The sequence below is a fragment of the Crocodylus siamensis genome, chromosome 14 (assembly GCF_052110815.1).
Source record: "Crocodylus siamensis isolate JL-2025a chromosome 14, ASM5211081v1, whole genome shotgun sequence".
Taxonomy (NCBI): Eukaryota; Metazoa; Chordata; order Crocodylia; family Crocodylidae; genus Crocodylus; species Crocodylus siamensis.
Window position 1 is genome coordinate 17,864,198 of NC_143408.1, and position 18,230 is coordinate 17,882,427.

Genomic DNA, 18,230 nt, shown 5'->3' on the forward strand with positions numbered 1-18,230 from the left:
TTATTCTCTGATATGTAGTATCCTAAACAGAGCTTTCATAACGGTGTGCTTGCTAGGATCACTTTGAGGCTGAAGGGAGTGTTGGAATGGGATCCCACGATGGGTTTGCTGCCGTGTGAGGATTGATCCGAGGTTTTTATTTTCTTTTTGAGACTGGGGACATGGACAGCTTCTGCAAACACCCCTTCAGTGAAACCCCTCTCCCTCTGCCACATGTCTATACACAAGCCCTGAACAGTTAACCTTGTAGGGTATCTGGCATGCAACCTTGCATCTCTTGACGTCAATGGGAAGTCAGCCATTGGGTGCAGTGGGAGCCCAAATTCTCTGCAATATGGGGAGAGGGGAATTAGAGGAGTGTGAGAGCTTCTGCTCCAGGTGTAACAGGGCAGCCAGCCTACGGCCCAGTCCTGCTGTCACTGGCTTCAACATGATCCAGGCTCTTACCTTGTTTATTGAACACCTAAGGACTTGACTCAGGCCTGTTTTGTTTCAGTGTTATGTCAATGTAATTCCAGCAGAACTGGTGAATTACAAACGTGGAGGCACCCCACATAGGATCTAGACTTCCAGATGAGTCTCCCTCCTACAAGACGCTGAATGCTATAAGCTCCTGCTGGAGTCAGGATAAGGCCTGGGAGGAGGGCGTATGGTAAAAAAGGTAGAAGAGGGGTCTGGAAGCCACCTTCACCTTTCTGGTGCTGTGAAATTTTTGCAAAAAGTTACTCCGCCTTGCACTGCCTCAGCTTCTCCTGCCTGCATCAACGCACTGAGAGTGCCTTTAAAATCATAAATAAAAAAAATGATACTTTACCTCCTTCCCAGGCATGCTATAAGCAAAAATGTTAGCAAGGCTGTAAGATCTTCAGTTGAAAGGGGCTATGAAAGTGCAAAGCGTTATTCATATCCTTTACCTTGCTCATAATAGAGTATGCATTCATTCTGGGGAATTTCTGGATATAAACCAGACAGCTGCAGAATGACATTTCTTGAAAGCTCCTATGATTTATTTTGCACTCTTTAATCCCATTTTGTATTGAATACACATTTGTCACGGGGCTGTTGTTCAAATGGGCCTTTTAAGTCTAAAACAGGCCTCGGGATGAGACCCTCAGCCGGTGTAAATTGGCTTAATATCACTGAAGTAAGTTGCTGATTTACTCCAGAAGAGACTTGGATCCATATTTGAAATGGAAACTCATTGGCTTGGAGCATTTCAGCATTAAAACCAAGCAGTTTTACGACAGATAACGACTCTCCGTGTAGCTAACCGTCTGGCCAGAGTTCTGTAGAATCTCTTTCAGCCACTGGGCGTCAGGTCCTGGGAATGATATTGTTTTTGCAGAAACTTGAATCTCTGGATAGGTTCCCTGGCTCTGCCTTTTCCATTTTGTTTTGAACACGTTCAGCTTTAGTGTCTGGGACTAGAAGCCGACAGAGCTGCTGCGGTTCATTCACATTGCACAGATTTTTGTGAAAACAAAAATAGCTTCGCGGATTTGGTAACTTTTTCTTCCCTGTTTTTTTTTTTTTTGCTGGAAAGAGGTGGAAACTTGCACTGGGAGCACAAGAGACCTGCTTTCAATGGTCAGCTATTGTGCTTAACCCTCTTACCACTCACCACTGTACTATGCAATGGAGGAGCTATTTAATATCATACTCACAACCAATCCTTGTCAGAAAACAATTTGGGGGCGAGTCTACACAGTGATTTAGACACAAGGAAATAACCCCATGTCTGCCTGCTGTGTGGACATACCCTGTGTCTTGCAGTGTGCTGTACTTATCCTTCCAGGCTTCCTGTGAGAGAGGGAGGTGCCACAGTGCCCATTTATATATGGGGAACTGAGGCAAAGAGAGAAACTTGCTACAGGGTTAAGTTAATAGAAAAAGGACTTGAACCCAGGTTTTCTAGGTGTTATGTTAGTACCCTAGCTACTGTCACCACACCACCCTTTTCTGATTTGTAAACCTTGAAATAAAAGAGGGCAATAAACCAGCTCAGGGGGCTGCTAAATGATCCTCACTGTAGCATAAACCGATCCTCATTTTAGCATCCTCACTTCAGGCACTCTCAGGGCCAGATCCTCAGTGAGCTTTATTCCATTGAGTAAAGGCAGCTACAGCACTCCACGCTGGGCCACAATTTCTGATAAGGACAATTACAGTGACAATCGCGTAGCAGTTAAAGCCAGGAAAGGCAGTCACGAGAGGTGGTTTACACCCTGATTCCACATAACCTGGGGCAAGTCACTTCCTTCCTCTGTGTGACGCAGTTTCTCCGTCTAGAAGGGAAAGGTGATTTCATATTTTACTTGTAAAATGCCGGTTTTTTATGTAGACCTGGTAGGGAAATTTTCAGCAAAGCATTTTTCCCCATAAAACACCTGTTCATAAAAACCAAAGCTGTTTACTAGCAAGGGTAGGTTTTGGCGAATTTAATGACTAAAAAAAAAATGTTTTCGGTTAAAATTACCCCTTTTAGCACTTTTTAGAGCAAAGAGTTTCTGTTTCTTGCCAAAGATTTTTCAGCTTGCAGTTCAATTTAATGTATCCTAAAAAAGATTTTTTTAAAGATTAAGACTGAAACAAAATATTTGAGAAGTGCTGACATTTTTTGACTGATCTAAAACATTTTTTTTTTCATTTTGGTTTGTGACTGTGCAAATTGTTGCTAGTTTGTCTTTCGCTTCTGGTTCAGGATGGGGAAAAAAAACGTTCTGCAGTGCTGGAAATCCTCATGGAACGGGAAAAACCATTTTCCACCCAAATATAATTTTCCATGTTTTCCAAGAACTTTTAAAGGGGAGGAATGAAAGTCACTGGCTGCTTGCAGGAGCTGGGAAAGAAGCAGCAACTGGTTACAAAGCGAATGGAGGGAAGAGGCTTCTGGTACAGATGAGGCTGTCCTGCCCTGATTTCGGTTACTGGTGTAACTAGTGCAGGCCCCCAGTATAGACAGGATGAGATGCAGTTTGTCCCTGTGGGTTCAAGCAAGGAAGAAGTCAACCATTGCCAACAGCAATAGTTGCTTGTATACAGTGATGGCTGCCACTGAAGCATATCAGTGGCAGTGACGCCTCAGCCTGGGAAAAGCAGTCTACTCCACACCACCGGGCTGCAAGTCATCTTTCAACACATGTGCCTGAGGGAGAAGGCACCTAGCCCAGGAAACCCCGCTCTTGTTGTAATGACAGGGACCGTGGCAGCCTTCATCTACTCAGGCTTGCGGTCCTTCTCCTCCAGAGAGGCCTTGGCAGATTCTTTGACCCAGGCAGTACACTCAGTGGGTTGTTTTTAGGTCTGGTCTATTTGCAGAGGGGATTATGGTTTCTAGTCAGAAGAAAAGGTGAAATAAAAATAAAAGCAGGTCAATGAAATAAGCATCCTTTTTTTCTCCTGTCTTCCTCCCCCTGCCCACCCCACTCTCTCTATCTTTGTCTCTCTCAGCCTCATTTTCCTTTTCATGCCAGTAACAAAAAGGCTGCAATTTTAAAAACTGAAGAAGCCTTTCCAGAGTCAGCCAGAATGGGGTTTTCCAGAAGAAGGTTTGCTCTTGTCTTGTTGCTCTTCTCCAGCCCCAGATGAAGACCATAAGATGAGCAATGCCATCTTCCGGCCTGTGTGCCTGTGATCACTGCATTTGCTGTAGAGCAGAGGTCACAAGTAGATCTTGGAGCCTCGTGCGGTAGATCTCAAAGCTTCTTGGAGTCGCTCCAAGGCTGGGGTGGTGGGGCTGAGTGCCCGCGTGCACTCCAGCCCAGCAGGTCAGTCCGTGGGGGAGTGGAGGGGCAGGGGCTGGATGGAGGCCAAGCACGGTAAGGGACAGTGCTGCAGAGGCAGGGGTAAATTGAGTGGGGCCCTGGCCAGGTGGGACTTACCTGCTGGGGAGGTGCATCCCTAAATAATTTTTTCTGCCTCGATCTCACAGACTTCCCTGCTGGGCAGGGGGTTGGCGGTGGTGCACAGTAGATCTTGGGTTGCTTTTAAATGCCAAAGGTGATCTCCTACTTAAAAAGGTTGGAGACCACTGGTGTATAGGGTTTGGGAAGAGGCAGTGTTTAATTTGCCAATTTGGGTTCTGATGAGTATTGTGATCATGATTATTATATTTAATTTCACCTCGGAGGCTATTTCTGTCGGTGTTGCATGTGTTGAGACTTTAGTCCTGCTTGCTTCTTCTTGAATCATCTCATGGCTCATCCTGCCACTTTCCTTGATCTAGGACAAGAGTTAGGAGGCAGAGAGAGTATTTGTGAAATGTGTCAGCCAGATTCTGGCAATGCATCTTTGCCCCAGCGGTCACTTGCTGGGCAATCAGAGCACATTGTTTTTCTTCCTTTCTTATGTCTCAGTCCCAGTGGTTTGCTAGAAATTTCCAGGTGTCCTTGTCCCTTTCAGGGGGTTTTCTACAGCTTCAAAACCAATCATGGCTCTGATCTTCAGCTGGTGCCCATCAGCCTGCCTTCAGTAGAGCTGCCCTGACTGCCACCACCCGAAAATCTGGACTTATAATTCAGGCCTGTCCATGGATCCTAGTGAAAGAGTCAGAAAAGTCTTATTACGGTCACTACTACATGTTTAGAAGGATTCATTCTAAAAAGTATAAGGAAATGACTATAGCATGTTGTCAGATTAGGGAAATGTTGGCTCTCTAATGATGAGTTACCTGATGAAGAATTTCTCGCATTTGAAAGCTTGCCTAGCTTCATCCCAACCATGCAGTTGGTCTAATAAAAGATATCACTCCAAAAAAGTCTTACTGTATCAAGTCATCTAGGCCATTCCCGCCTCAGAGACTGTGTAGGACAGATCCTTACATACCTTTTGCAGGGATTTATCTGGTCTGGTATTATCCAACCTCACCTTTACTCTTACTGCTCCCAGCCACTTCATAATCCCTCTAGAGCTTCATCTATCCCATGCCAGGCCACATATTTAACATCTATGTTGTGGCAGTACCTAGAGGTGAAATAGGCTATGGCACCATAGAACTGCACAAGTATGTCAAAATCCCTGCCTCAAAGTGCTTCATGACACACTTAAGCGGGCACAAGCAGGGGCGGAGAGACAAGGGAACCAAAACAGTATTACCTGTCAAATCATTTGAGAGCCATAATCAAAATTAGTCCCCTGCCTAACTTTCTTGGCATGGTCTGAACTCAACCCCTTCCTGCCTGTTGTCTTTTATCATTAGAGCCTTCCTATGATGCAGTCAGGAGAACAGGATGGGGCAATAACATGAACTCCGGCCTCACCAAAAGTAAGTAGCTGTGCTGAAAATCTCAAATGCGGGCAGAGGATGAATTTGGTTTGCTTAGTCTACATGCATAAGAATGACTGAGAGTGGAGGGACACTCAGTATCATAAACATGCAACAAAATAAAAGTAGGAATTAGTCTTTATATTACTGAGTGCCTTAGTGAAGAAGGTAGGAATTGTCAGTCTGCAACAGGTTGGTGATGCTTTAGGACCAGTGTCTTGTTTCTGAAGGTGGCCAGGCTATAAGGTAGGGGTGGGCAGAATGCAGCCTGCGGGCCAGATGCGGCTCGCCAGCCCTTTCTATCCGGCCCGTGGGGCCCCTAAAAAATTTAGAAAATTAATATTTATCCACCCCTGGCTGCCTGTCACGCGGCGCTCGATGGCTTGCCAAAACTTAGTATGCAGCCCTCCGCCCAAAATAATTGCCCACCCCTGCAGATAGCTACTCCAACCTCCTGTGAAGCTTACTGTCTTAAGACTAAATACTGCTACCTTAACTGCCCTTGGACTATATTCTGATACAGATAATAATACCTTACATCAGTACTTGATTGCTGTTATGGGGCAGTATCCATGGAATGAGGTGCTACCCAAACGGGAAATTATAGCAGGAACTGACACCTGATATTTATAAAGTGCTATGAGATCCTAGTATAGAGATGCCCAGGAGAAGGACTCGGTTCATTGCTGACCCGAGGTGATGGATTTGTCCTTAAAACTGTGTATTGCCTGCTTTTACAACTTTTATCCTCTCTGGCATAGCTAACTGGCTCTGCGCCATATTCTGGTCTCCTTCTACCATTGCAATATAAATGGCAGGGGAGGAGCTGATACCTTTGTGCAGCTCCACTCTATGGAGGGTGGGCCATGATCTGGCCCTGACCAGGGTATTACTGAGGTCAGGTGAGGATAGAAGTTTCTGACCCAAAGTCTGTATTTCAGTTGTTGTTTCAGCTTTATTAAGCCTGCTTGATTTGGATGTGAAGACCACTCTATAAGGTGGTCTCTGTACCAGGCTGCTCTGAATGGGGAAGGAAGATATCAAGGAGTGAAATGATTTTCAGGGCTGGTTGGGAATTTTTTCTACATATTTTTAGTCAGAAAATATTTCTTTTAAACCAAAACTGGTTGCAGGAAAAGATTGATTTCAAGGCGTTTCCTGTTTCAAAATCATCAACGTATCCCATGTTGCTATTTTCTAAATGAAAACTTCCCTTTTTCAATTCAAAACAACTGTGGGTTTAGAAAATTTAGTACAAACATATCAAACGAAAATAAAAAGGTCAAGTTTACCTATTGTTTTAATTGACCTGGTCTGAAATTTTCGGGGGGGGGGAGGGAGGGCTTGAGTTTATGAAAGTTTTTGAGAAACTTCTTCTGATTCTGAATGGGGAAAATGCTTGAAATCTCATCTTCCCTTTGGAATGGAAAACCTCTTTTCTGCCCAGCTTCGCTGATGTGTTCATGTTGATGAACGTACCACAGTGTCTGTCTAGCTCCCTGTTTGTTCCTTCTCTTCTGCTTACACAATTTCTGCAATCTTGCTTTCCTTGTTATTACAGGCCCTCCTGTTGCAGGGACACAAAATGTGAATAAGACAGAACAACAACGACCCCAACCAGGTAACTATGTCAAGTGTGTCCCAGCTGTCCAATAAACATCTGCACGCCCCTTTCTGCTATTGTCAGATATCAAGTAGGATCCATCGTAGGCACAGGATACATAGGCGCACACTAGGGAGCTACATGTACGAGGAGGTGTCACTGGAATAATACTGAGTCATCTGTGGAATAATACTAGATTATCATCACCCACCAACAGAGTTTGCCCCACTCTGCAGCCAAAAATAAATACATAAATCGATTATCAGCTCATGGGTTGCCCTTTCCCCATTTAAAAGAGCTGTCTCTGTGTCAGCGTAGCCGTCTGCAGTGGCCAGAATCTCTAGTCAGCTGGTTTAACATTGGACGTTACAGCAGGCAACACGCTAGGTCCTGAGGCAGTTTGAAGACTTGCTTCTCTCACCATCATAAGGAGGCAGCAGGTTGAATTCTGACCTGTAACACATTGGTGTAAATTGGAAGCGACTCCAAAGAGAGTCAACAGGAGCTACACCAGCATCAAAGCAGTGTACCATAATTAAGAAAACGAAGGTCAATCAGACTTCAAGGACTCATGCTTCCAGCTGGAGGGGTTTTTGACAAGTTAACCGCCAATCTCCATGCTGTGCACAGCTTCTTCGGACCCTATTTTAGGGTTGTCTAGGACTAGGTTTGTCTTTGGTGTAACTTCAGACGCAAGCAAATTTATTAAACTTCAGTCACCACAGTCAGGGGGGACAGCAAAGAGAAATAAAAAAATTAGAGCAGAAGAGCAGGAATGAACTGCCTCGTGAAAAGGAAGGAAATTTGTTCCTGATTAATGAATGGGGTTTTCAAAAAAGCACTCGATGTTGGCTGTACCCTGCTCCCACGGGACTCAGTAGTAAAACCTGATTCATTTCACTGGGACATGTGCTGGTCAATGCTTTGTTAGCATAAAGAAGATGTAAGACCATGTGTATACTCATCTGCCTTTACCACAAAAAGTTCTGGCAGTGGATAGCGGGCACCAGCATCAACCTGCCAGGACACATGCACATCCAGGTGCTTGGTGCAGTTCCACTGCAGCAGCACTTCTGGCAGAGCACAAAGTACACACTGGGAGGGCACCAGCTGTGGACACGACAGCTGGCAGAAGGTGTGAGAGTGTCTGCACACACCTTCTCCTGGCTGCCAAATGGCAGCATGGCCCTTACTCTGCTTGGCAGAGGGAATGTAATCGGGCAGCCAGAAAGGAGGGCTGTGCCACCACCACAGTCTGGGTGCGGTCATCCTCGGAGTTTTATCAACACAACTATGCCTCAACTGGACCAATGCTCCATTGACTTCATCAGGAGTAGATTAGGCTGACTTGGAATAGGAGCCAGACTGAGCAGATAATAAGGAACCAACACAGATAGAAAATGCAACTGATATCAGCAAGTCGGCCAACTCCTTCCATTTAGGTAAATGCATTTGCCTGGGATCTGTTAGTGCTGTGCTGTCCTGAGGTTCCCTTTTCCTGCAACCAAGCATTGTAGCTCGTTCAGGGAAAGTACAGCCTGTGTCCAGAGGGATTTTGATCTGAAAAAGTGGGACACTCTATGAAAACAGTGCAAGAACATCTGCGTCATTTAATACTCCATAAATAATTTGTGGCTATTCATTAAACAATACAAAGGGAAAATGAGATTTTTCCAGGCCCTGATTCCTGGGAGGGGATGGGAGCAGAACAAAAGAAGGAAAATGGAAATTTGGACAGTTCTTGAAAAGAAAAATAGCAAAGGACTTGGTTTCTTTTGTGTGGTAGGTTTAAGGAAATATTTTTCTTCTCTTTGTCCAGATCCCTATCAAATTCTGGGACCTACTAGCAGCCGTCTTGCTAACCCAGGTGAGTTCAGCTTGAGACACTAGGTAACTCTTGAGAAGACAAAAGCTACTTTCTAATGAAAGGGCCAAGTGCTTCATGATTCACCCTCATCTAATGGGTGCTGCAGGAACTTGCTGTCCTACTGTTTGTATTGATAGTCATGGCCATTGGATTGGATAGGAATGGATCCCATATCTGCCCCTACCCACTACTTTCTGTCCCATCCCTGAAGGCTAATACGGAGAACTGCTCCAAGGGCCCCACAGGGCTGTTCTTGTGATAACTTCTTTGTGCAGTCCTTGCCTTGGGCCCTGAATGATGAGAAAGATCCTGAGTGGTCTGTCTTCAGCAGCTTCACCATTATGGAGAGTGTGTGCCTGTGGGGAGTGAATGATGAAGATCAAGAACTAAAAACATAGCTAGATAGCAGAAAATAACAGTTGCTTGAGTAAAAGCAGCTTCATCGGCACTGGCCACTTCTTGAATTTGCTCCCCACAAGCACAAGCTGCTAGCATATTTGAACCCAGGATTTTCAATCCTACTTGAATACAAAAATCATACCTGTTGTTTAGTTGGCCCCTATGCACTAGTCAGATGGACGATACCTCATACATTTCATAAATGTGTTATATTCACCTGATGACCCTGTGCTCAGGTCATCTATAGAGAGTAATCCCATGACTTCAAGAAATAAAAGCACAAGCATCTCTTGCTTAGGCTAAAGGACAGGTCCTGTTTGCAGACTCAGTCCTCATGCTGTGACCTATCCATTAGAGGGTGCGAGAAGCCCACATAGGTATTACTGCGGGTTAGGTTTTCAGGGGAGCAGGTTGAACTCTCATGTCAAAACACATTCTCGTGGTCATCCTGACCTTAAGTGTTTAATACCAAGTGATATAGACAATCAATCACAAAGGAACGTATAGCAAATTCCAAACTTCAGGCATTTGAAACCATATTCAGAACTAATAGAAGCAACCCATGGGCTGAAATACCCTCATGTCAGCTTTTAGGGAATAATTTAGGAGAACAAGCCTGCGTGTAAAAAGCCTGATTGTGAATAACTCAAAGGTTTTATGACCAGGAGAAGTATTATGATCATCTAGCCTGACCTCCAACTCACGAATAGAACAGGGGGTCAGCTAACTTGTTTGTCGGGAAGAGTTTATGCAGCTTCACACAAGAATCGGTAAGGCTTCAAGGAAACTTTCCCAGCAAAGATTAAGATAGTCCCTCTGTTTCCTGGCTTTGTCTTTTCTTTTAATCAGGAAATGGGATGTCATTTCCTTTTCTCTTTGGCTTATTTCTTGCAGGGAGTGGGCAGATCCAGCTGTGGCAATTTCTCCTTGAGCTGCTGTCAGACAGTTCCAATGCCAACTGCATCACGTGGGAAGGGACCAACGGGGAATTCAAGATGACTGATCCTGATGAGGTGGCTAGGCGCTGGGGAGAACGCAAGAGCAAGCCCAATATGAATTACGACAAGCTGAGCCGAGCCCTCCGATACTACTATGACAAGAACATTATGACCAAAGTGCATGGCAAAAGATATGCCTACAAATTTGACTTTCATGGCATTGCCCAGGCTCTCCAGCCTCACCCAACTGAGTCTTCAATGTACAAGTATCCAGCAGATATCTCCTATATGCCCTCTTACCATGCCCACCAACAGAAGGTGAACTTTGCACCTCCACACCCTTCCTCTATGCCTGTCACATCATCCACTTTCTTTGGAGCAGCATCAACTTATTGGACCTCCCCTACAGGAAGCATCTACCCAAACCCCAGTGTCCCACGCCATCCTAACACCCATGTACCATCGCACTTGGGCAGCTACTACTAGATGCTATCACCATCAGTGGCCTTGTATCAATCTGGTTGGATGCTCTCTTTACTTCTGGGATTTTTTTCTTTGGAGCTTTGATAAACATTGTGGCCTTTGTTGCGGGAAAAAATGAAACTGGATATTGATTATTCCTGGACCATACCTTGTTTTGGGTTTTTTTTGTAACTTTGCCTCTTCTGTCTTGAACTGAGGGATGGACACAACTTTGGGCCAGTACTCTGCATTGTGTTTTGGTTACAAGTCTTACATCCTCTGCAGAAATTCACTATGAAGATTGCTTACCACACCGTGGAATGATTCGTAGCATTTTCCCTTTTTTTACAAGAGAAAAAATCTTTAGCAATCCAAAGCTCTTAACAAGACAAAGATCCAGTTGTGGGTCTTAGCAGAATAATATGTTTATCACAGATTTATGACCAAGTGGGGGTTTTTTTCCTGGTTTGGGGGGAGGGTAGAAGATTTGAATGGTATGTTGTAAAGACCTGGCATTGCAGGGGACAGCAACTGGAATCTTAGCTTTAAGGCCAATGAGGTTTTTCACTCAACTGGAAATTTTATAAAATATATATTCATATATATATGTGTGTGTGCGTGTGTGTGTGCGCGTGTATATTTTAAGAAGTAAAGGGCATTGACGGAACTGTTCTAAGGTGTACAACTTGTGTTGAGCTGTTTATTAATGCCAGAAACATATGAGACAGAACAAAAGAAGAAGCAACCTAGTGTCAGGCACAGACATTCCTTGCAAGCAAAAATGAAATAAAGTCAGTGACAGCAGGTCCTAGAGCTCTGCCAAAGTTTTAGGAATCGCTAAATGCTACCGATTCGCGAACGCTGTGCGTTTGTCAGACCATCATCCAAAGGGTCAACAGATCAGAAGGCAACTTACTGTATAAATTATGCAGAGTTATTTTTTCCCTATATCTCGCAGAATTAAAAGAAAGATAAAATAAAACGAGTTGACCTCGGTCACAAATGCAGGGTTTTTTTTTTAACTATCAGATCAGTTGTTTGTGTGGGTTTTTTAATGTAATTTGTACATCTTTTCAATCTGTACATTTGGGCTGTAGCTTTGTACTTTTTGCTAAAAAAAAAATAAAAATCTTAAAAAGAAGACATGCATAATGTATCTGTTGGGAACAGTGCTCTGATCCTGTGGCTAGAGACAAGAAGACTGATCCCTGTGCTACTGTGGAGCACCTCAGACCTCTCTGGGTATGCCTGGAGCACAGATAATTGTTCCAATTTGGATTGACTTAACTGTTTGTCAGTTAACTCAAGCTAGCTAATACTTTCATGTTAACACTGTCTGAATGCTATGGAACATTTCTAACACGACAATTTTTCACCAAAATTTAGAATTTTTTGGAACTTTCGGAGTGCTTGATAAGAGAAAATCAGCACAATTTTCACAAACAATTGAGCAAACTTTTGCCAAATGTTTGCATCAAAATTTGAAGCACTTGTAATTTTTCAACCATCTCTAATTTGCAAATGCTAGGTTAGACATTCCACAAATGTTTGCTTCGGGATATAAACAAGAGAGTAAACCACAGACATCTGAGTCTTGAAGCAGATGTTTATAGAGGACTTAAACTTGCATTTCCAAACTATTAGCTAACTTGTATTAACATTCAATCAGGAGGAGCACAGATATCTAGCCTTAACATTCCCTTGGAGGCTCTGTGTGGATATAAGATTTAGCTTGTTTGATTTCAGGATCAGAGCCTGAAAACAGAATATTATAGTCCGGTCATAACTTTAAGCAGAAGCACTGATGCCATTATTTAAAAAGGGGGAAAATAAGATCAAGATAATTGGGTTAGCTTCTCATAGTGCTTTGGGGGTGTTTATAGGTAAAATTACTGCAATAATCACAAAAAAAAATTATTAAAAAAATTACTATGGAAATGGGCCTTTTGCTACTATATATATGCAATGTATTTTTGGATATTAAAATATATATAATTTTGCAAGTAATCTTTGTGTTTTCTAAAATTGTATTAAGTGTTACGCTGGCATCTGTTGTATGAAGATTGTGTAAAAAAAAATGTGATGAAATAAATGGTGGTTTTCTTCTCTAAGCGCCTCTATTGTTACACTCCACCCCCACCCCCCCCACCGCCAAACACATGGCTGGGCAATGAACCTCCTGTTTAATTTATATTTATTTTTGATTGAAAAAGAAAAACAGGACTAAATAATTGTAACAACACCCAGCTTTTACAGTGTTCTCAGTCGAGAAGCACTTCACTGAGGAAGTCATTGTTATGATCTCCAGCTTACAGGTGGGGACTGAGGCACATATGGATGAAGTGACTTGCCTAGGGTCATTCAGCTGGACCGTGGCAGAGCTAAGAGTAGTACCCAAATGCCTTGATTCACAAGCCAGGCACTAAGTCACTCTTCTACTATGCCTGTGCTAATGCTTAGGCCTTGCTGCCTCCCTAGGTTGCAATCAAAAGTGAGGAAATAATTTCACTTCCGATCATCCAGGCCTTGGGCATTTTAAGCAATTATTACGGGTGACTTTTAATACACTACATGTTGCCCTACAGCCATGTAGCAACCCACTACGTGGCCATACGGCACACTATGGCAATGTAGCAATCACGTGGGTCTACACAATCAGCAACTATATTGCCATAGCAGTGCACGTCCCCGTTATAGCGTGCTGCTACAGTGACATAATGGCAAAATCTAACCATGCACCATGCTCATGGCGCAGCATAGGCGGTTACTGCACCGTGTTTTAGTACTTCCAAAAGGAAGTATTAAAGCACAGTGCCATAGCTACATTGCCATACAGTGACGTGTAGGCATGCCCTATATGCATGAAATGTTATATGTGTTACTGGTCTACCTGTCCACTGATATTTCCCTCCTTTTCCCAAATTTGAAGGAAAGGCCAAAGCAGATTGAATCCAAAGCCTGCCTGAGAGGTTGCACAAACAAAAACTGCCAAGAAAGCTACTCCTGGTTGTGCACAGTGGTCACGCAAAGGCACTTCCTGTACTGTTGCAGACACATGGCAGTCATGAGAGATAGCCTGATCGGTCTGCAGAGCTGACAAAGCCTCACCAGCAAATGGCTGTCTTTTGCAATACCAGTTCCGCCTTCCACTCACAATTCTTTGCTCGCAAGTTCCTAGCACAATAGTTTTCCCGTGCTTGATTAATGAGGCTTCACATTGAAAAATGACTATGTTAAAGAGGCTGCTTCTCAAAAAACAGACTTGTTCTCTCTGTGCATTGAGCCATAGCTGCTCATCTGACTTACAAAAGATAGTCTTTCGTTGCTTAAGATTTTTTTTCCCCTGCTAGCATGCCTATCGTAGAGTGCACATGCTTCATAGAGCTGTCAACCAATTTCTAGTGGCACTTTGTGTCTACACGGATGTCACTAATGCAGACAAGGAGTTTCAGTCCCAGTATCTAAAGACAGGATCTGAGGTGTTTGTGGGCCACATTTAATCTATAAAATCTTTGTCAACATTTTCAAAAGTATCTAGTAACCTGGGAATTATCAAATTACCACTGAGGCCAGGCCCAATGTGTCATCTTTACGTGCCTAGGAATTACATACGGGTTCCATATTGAATTCTTAACTGTTGTGGATTTCTGAGACCATGTTGTTTAAATGCAGAGGAATTTGCTTTTCTTAACTCCTCCTTGGTTTTTTTTTTTAATTAGAAAAGGAGAGATGGGGAAGAAAATAAATGCATGCCATAGGCCCAGAAAATGACTCAAAGACTTCTTCACTCCTGGTGCCACCACAACGGATGATAGTTACCTGGCAAACTTGAGTTTTTCTTTTACTGGTGCAAACATTTGCTTCTAAACTGTGTATTTTTCAGATGAAAATGCTTCATCTATATTGGCACTTAGAAGTGGGAGAAAAATCATGGTGACCATAGTAATGAGTGATCAAACCCATCCATGTGGGCAGGACAGTAGCCACCAGACTGGGAAGATCATGTAAAGGGACAAGTTTGCTTTGCAGTATTGCTATTGTAGGCTGGACCACGTGTGCGCTCTCATGATCCTGAACAACATTTTCATTCCCAACAGAAAATGAACTTGTTAGGTCTCAGCCCTGAACCTAGCAAGGGAGGCAACTATCACTTATTACAGCACTTGATATTACTTGAAGCTGAAAATCTCCTCAGGGATGCTGTTGGGTCAAGGACAGTATAAACACCTACCAGCGCCAACGTTAGCTCTTATGCTTAAATTGTTATCCATATATTTCGAAGCACTTTGCAAAGGAAGCTCAAAATCATCTCACACATTGGGAAACAGGCAGAGATGCTTTCCAGCACTGCATAGCAATGCCCATCCATGTGGCAAAACTGGGGCTAAAACCAGCTGTCCTGACTGATGAGTCAAAGTATGAGCTAGACAATACTGCTTCTTGCCTCTGGTCCCTGGCACCACACAAACAACACCTAGGACCAGGAAACCTTTCATTCCCTCCAGGCTGCAGCCGAGGCACGCAGGTGGAAGTTTGCTCTGCTTCTGCTCATGCTGTTTGGGTAAATTCAGGACTTTCTGCTCTAGAGCACATTTAGCCAGCATGAAACCAAACAGAGAAATAGCATTCTCCTTGCTGAGTTCCCTTACTGCCCCCATCTCCATCTCCATCTCCATCTCCATCTCCATCTCCATCTCCATCTCCATCTCCATCTCCATCTCCATCTCCACAGTACCCTGCCCCCACCTTCCTAGCAGCCATTTGTCTCTCCCCATCTAGCTCCTGTGAACTGACTGTATTTAAATGCCCTTGACAAGGTGCTACTCGGCCAGGCCTGGAAAGCAGTGGGTGCTAAGTGGTGCTGATGATGACCAGGTGTGTTTGAGGCACAGGGTCCACTTGAATCACTGCAAAAATTTGTGAGCACAGCGACTAGGCTGGGGGAGGTGGATGTTGCTCTTTGCATGGAGTTGCAAAAGAGGCATGCGGCAGAACAGGCACTCTCAGGGAGGCAGAAAGCAGTGAGCAGATAACTGTGTTTCTTCAGGTGAGCCACCTGTGGGGTGGGGGCCAGGAGGACCCAGTAGCTGACCCAGGGGCTGCTGCTTTCCCTTTCCATCAGGCCCTGCTGCAGGCTGGCCATGGGCTCTGGTTTCCAGTGACTTCCTATGCCTGGTCCACCCAGAGCCCATGCTGGCCCTGCTCTGCCCTGCCACCACCACAAGAGCTGTGGCACCCCTGCCCTTCAGGCCTATGCCAGCTGCTGCCCCCACATGTTGCTTCCATGGGTTTAGATGGCCCCTGTGCAGGGGCTCCAGCATTAGCTGGCTTGGCAGGAAGGCCAGGATGAGAGGTGCTAGGGGCCATCAGGAGTGAACCGGGTCCCTGAGTGATGACTGCGGCAGGGAAAGCTGGAAGGGCCACCAGCCCCTCTGTCTGCCTTGCAAGCTGCAGTGGCTGCTGCTCCCCTGCTGCCAGGGAACCTCGCACTCCCACTTTGCCGGCAGCCAGGGGGGCATCTCACCTTCACTGCCCCCCACACTGCATTAAATCCAGGCTAACATTAAGGACCTTCAGTTTAGCTGAGGCCTCTGAACACTGCTGTTATATGTTACAGCCACAGGTCTCAGAGCTGAGTGGGCGATCAGAGGCACTTTTGCTTTTATAGATGGGGAAGTGAGGTTCACAGCAAGGATCTATCTTACTTGCAGTCACACAACAGAGCTAGGAATAGAGTATAGCTTGAACCCAGTGCCCCGTCCATGATATCACCTGATCATTTTAGCCTCCCTGAAACAGTTGCCTCGGTAGACACGTGGTGTTCAGCCCCTGAGCTATCACTTCTGAATACACCCCAATGAATGAAGCCTCCCAGTATTGTGGTGGAGTGGCTAAACATATCCAATTTGCAGGGCTTGAGCCAAAAAGTCACTAACTGCATTAAACTTCATGCAGTAAAATAAGGAACAGGCCCAATAAATTCTTGCTTTGCACTTTTGAGTCTACCATTGTCCAAACTGCTGAGCTGCCACGGCTACTGCAGTCTGCACAGAGACACTAACTGGCTGCTTGGCTTGTTATCTGGAGGCAAGGGGTGCCATCTGCTGACCATCGGGCACACAGCGCAATGCAACAGCCCAGTTCAGTCCAATAGCACCACTGTGTGGTTTCACTGGCTCCCTGCTGGAATTATGCTGCAGGTTGTATTAATGGAATAATGAAAGCTATTTGCTTGTGAGCTGCAGGCGTTGCGGTAGATGCATTTGCCCAGGGCAGCTGGACCCGGAGTGTGCTTTGCGTGTCCTTATCCAGCTGTTGAAGAATGCAACTGGAAATGCAAAAGCGAATGGAATTGTTTCCTCTCCCATCCTTCCTCATTTGTCCCGTGTGACAGACAGAGAGGCTGCCGAACTTATTTGATACATACAAGCCTTATGGCGGATGCTCCCTACTCAGTCAGAATAGATGAGATTCAGTGTTTCTTGGGTCTGAGGCAGAGAAATCCTCCCCTTGCCCTGACTGACCTGATGCCAGTGCCAGTTGTGCTGTGGAGAGGCCCAAGGCTGGAGTCTCATCAGAAAGGAATAGTGCTCTGTCGCTAGCTTGCTGGGAGAGAAAAGCAGGTTGGGAAGGTCTGTGAATGTTGTAAAGTGCTTTGGCCCAAAGGCTCTGGAGAAGCGTGCTGTATGGGGAGTAATAGTGAAAGCACTGACTTGGGTGATGAAAAGGAACCAGCTTGGTTTTCCATGTCGGGTAGATCTGGCCCCGTCTGCTCTGCAAGATTAAATTTATTTCCATCCTCCTAACTGAACTTTCTTTAAATGGCATTGGGGTGACAGGGACTGAAATAGATTTCCTACAGAGGCCCTCCCAAGTGGCACTGGACCCAGCATGACTCTTGATAACCCTTCTTCCCTGCCCACGGACGTTATCTCTGTGGTGACAAACAGCCCTTTCTGGACAGAAGGAGGAAATTCCACTCATTATTCACCAACTGTTGGAGCCTGACTACAGTGCTCTATCTCCTGTTTGGTACACCACTGTCAAGCTGTCATTGTCAGGCATTTCCTTTGCTGACAATCAATACGAGACTTATAGGAAGAGCATGCTTCATTCCTGGATGCCCAGCGAGGTCCCAGCATGATCCAGCTCCAGATAATAAATAAAGGTGTAATGGTTCATTTTAACCATGGTCCCACTGGCTTGAAGAGTATCCCCCTCAGCTTCTTTTCTCTGTGCAATACTTTCTGTCTCATAGACCATGCTGCATGCAAACAGATGCCAGGGGTTATGACCACTCTACACCCCTGGGTTGTCAAATGCAGAGGGGGTGCTGGTTAAATCCTTGCTAGATAGGAAGGATGTCTCAAGATGGTTCCAGTACAGAAAACATTGATACCAACCACTGCCTGAGTAATCTATACGATCATTAGCACTTTCCCTGGTGTAGCATGGCCTTCTTAGGAGCTGTACATGACGGAGGATGAATGTGAGCTATTACAAATAATACTACAGACCTCTGCACCATGTAGCATTCAGATAGCAAACACATTTACACTAGTGTATCTTACTGCAATTTTGTGTGCTGATGTAAAGTACACCAGGTTCAAGAGGAGACAGACAAGAAGGCATTTTGTAGCAGCTGTTCATATAGGCTGTTAATTCAGACTTTCCCAATAGGTTGAGGAGCAGGTAATA

At 44.8% G+C, this 18,230-nt stretch overlaps 1 protein-coding gene across 9 annotated transcripts in view; it reads left to right on the plus strand.

The window, feature by feature from the left end:
* Nucleotides 1–12,637, plus strand: part of FLI1 (Fli-1 proto-oncogene, ETS transcription factor) — a 112,686-nt gene extending 100,049 nt beyond the window's left edge. For 8 of the 9 annotated variants that reach the window (XM_090027029.1, XM_090027030.1, XM_090027024.1 and 5 more), the window contains 4 exons: nucleotides 5,198–5,263; nucleotides 6,825–6,884; nucleotides 8,686–8,733; nucleotides 10,027–12,637. In XM_090027029.1, coding sequence (XP_089883155.1) covers nucleotides 5,198–5,263; nucleotides 6,825–6,884; nucleotides 8,686–8,733; nucleotides 10,027–10,556 — 704 coding nt within the window. In that variant the 3' untranslated portion in view covers nucleotides 10,557–12,637. The remainder of the gene's footprint in view (nucleotides 1–5,197; nucleotides 5,264–6,824; nucleotides 6,885–8,685; nucleotides 8,734–10,026) is intronic. The other variant, XM_090027026.1, reaches the window with a different exon arrangement.
* The last annotated feature ends 5,593 nt before the right edge of the window (nucleotides 12,638–18,230 follow it).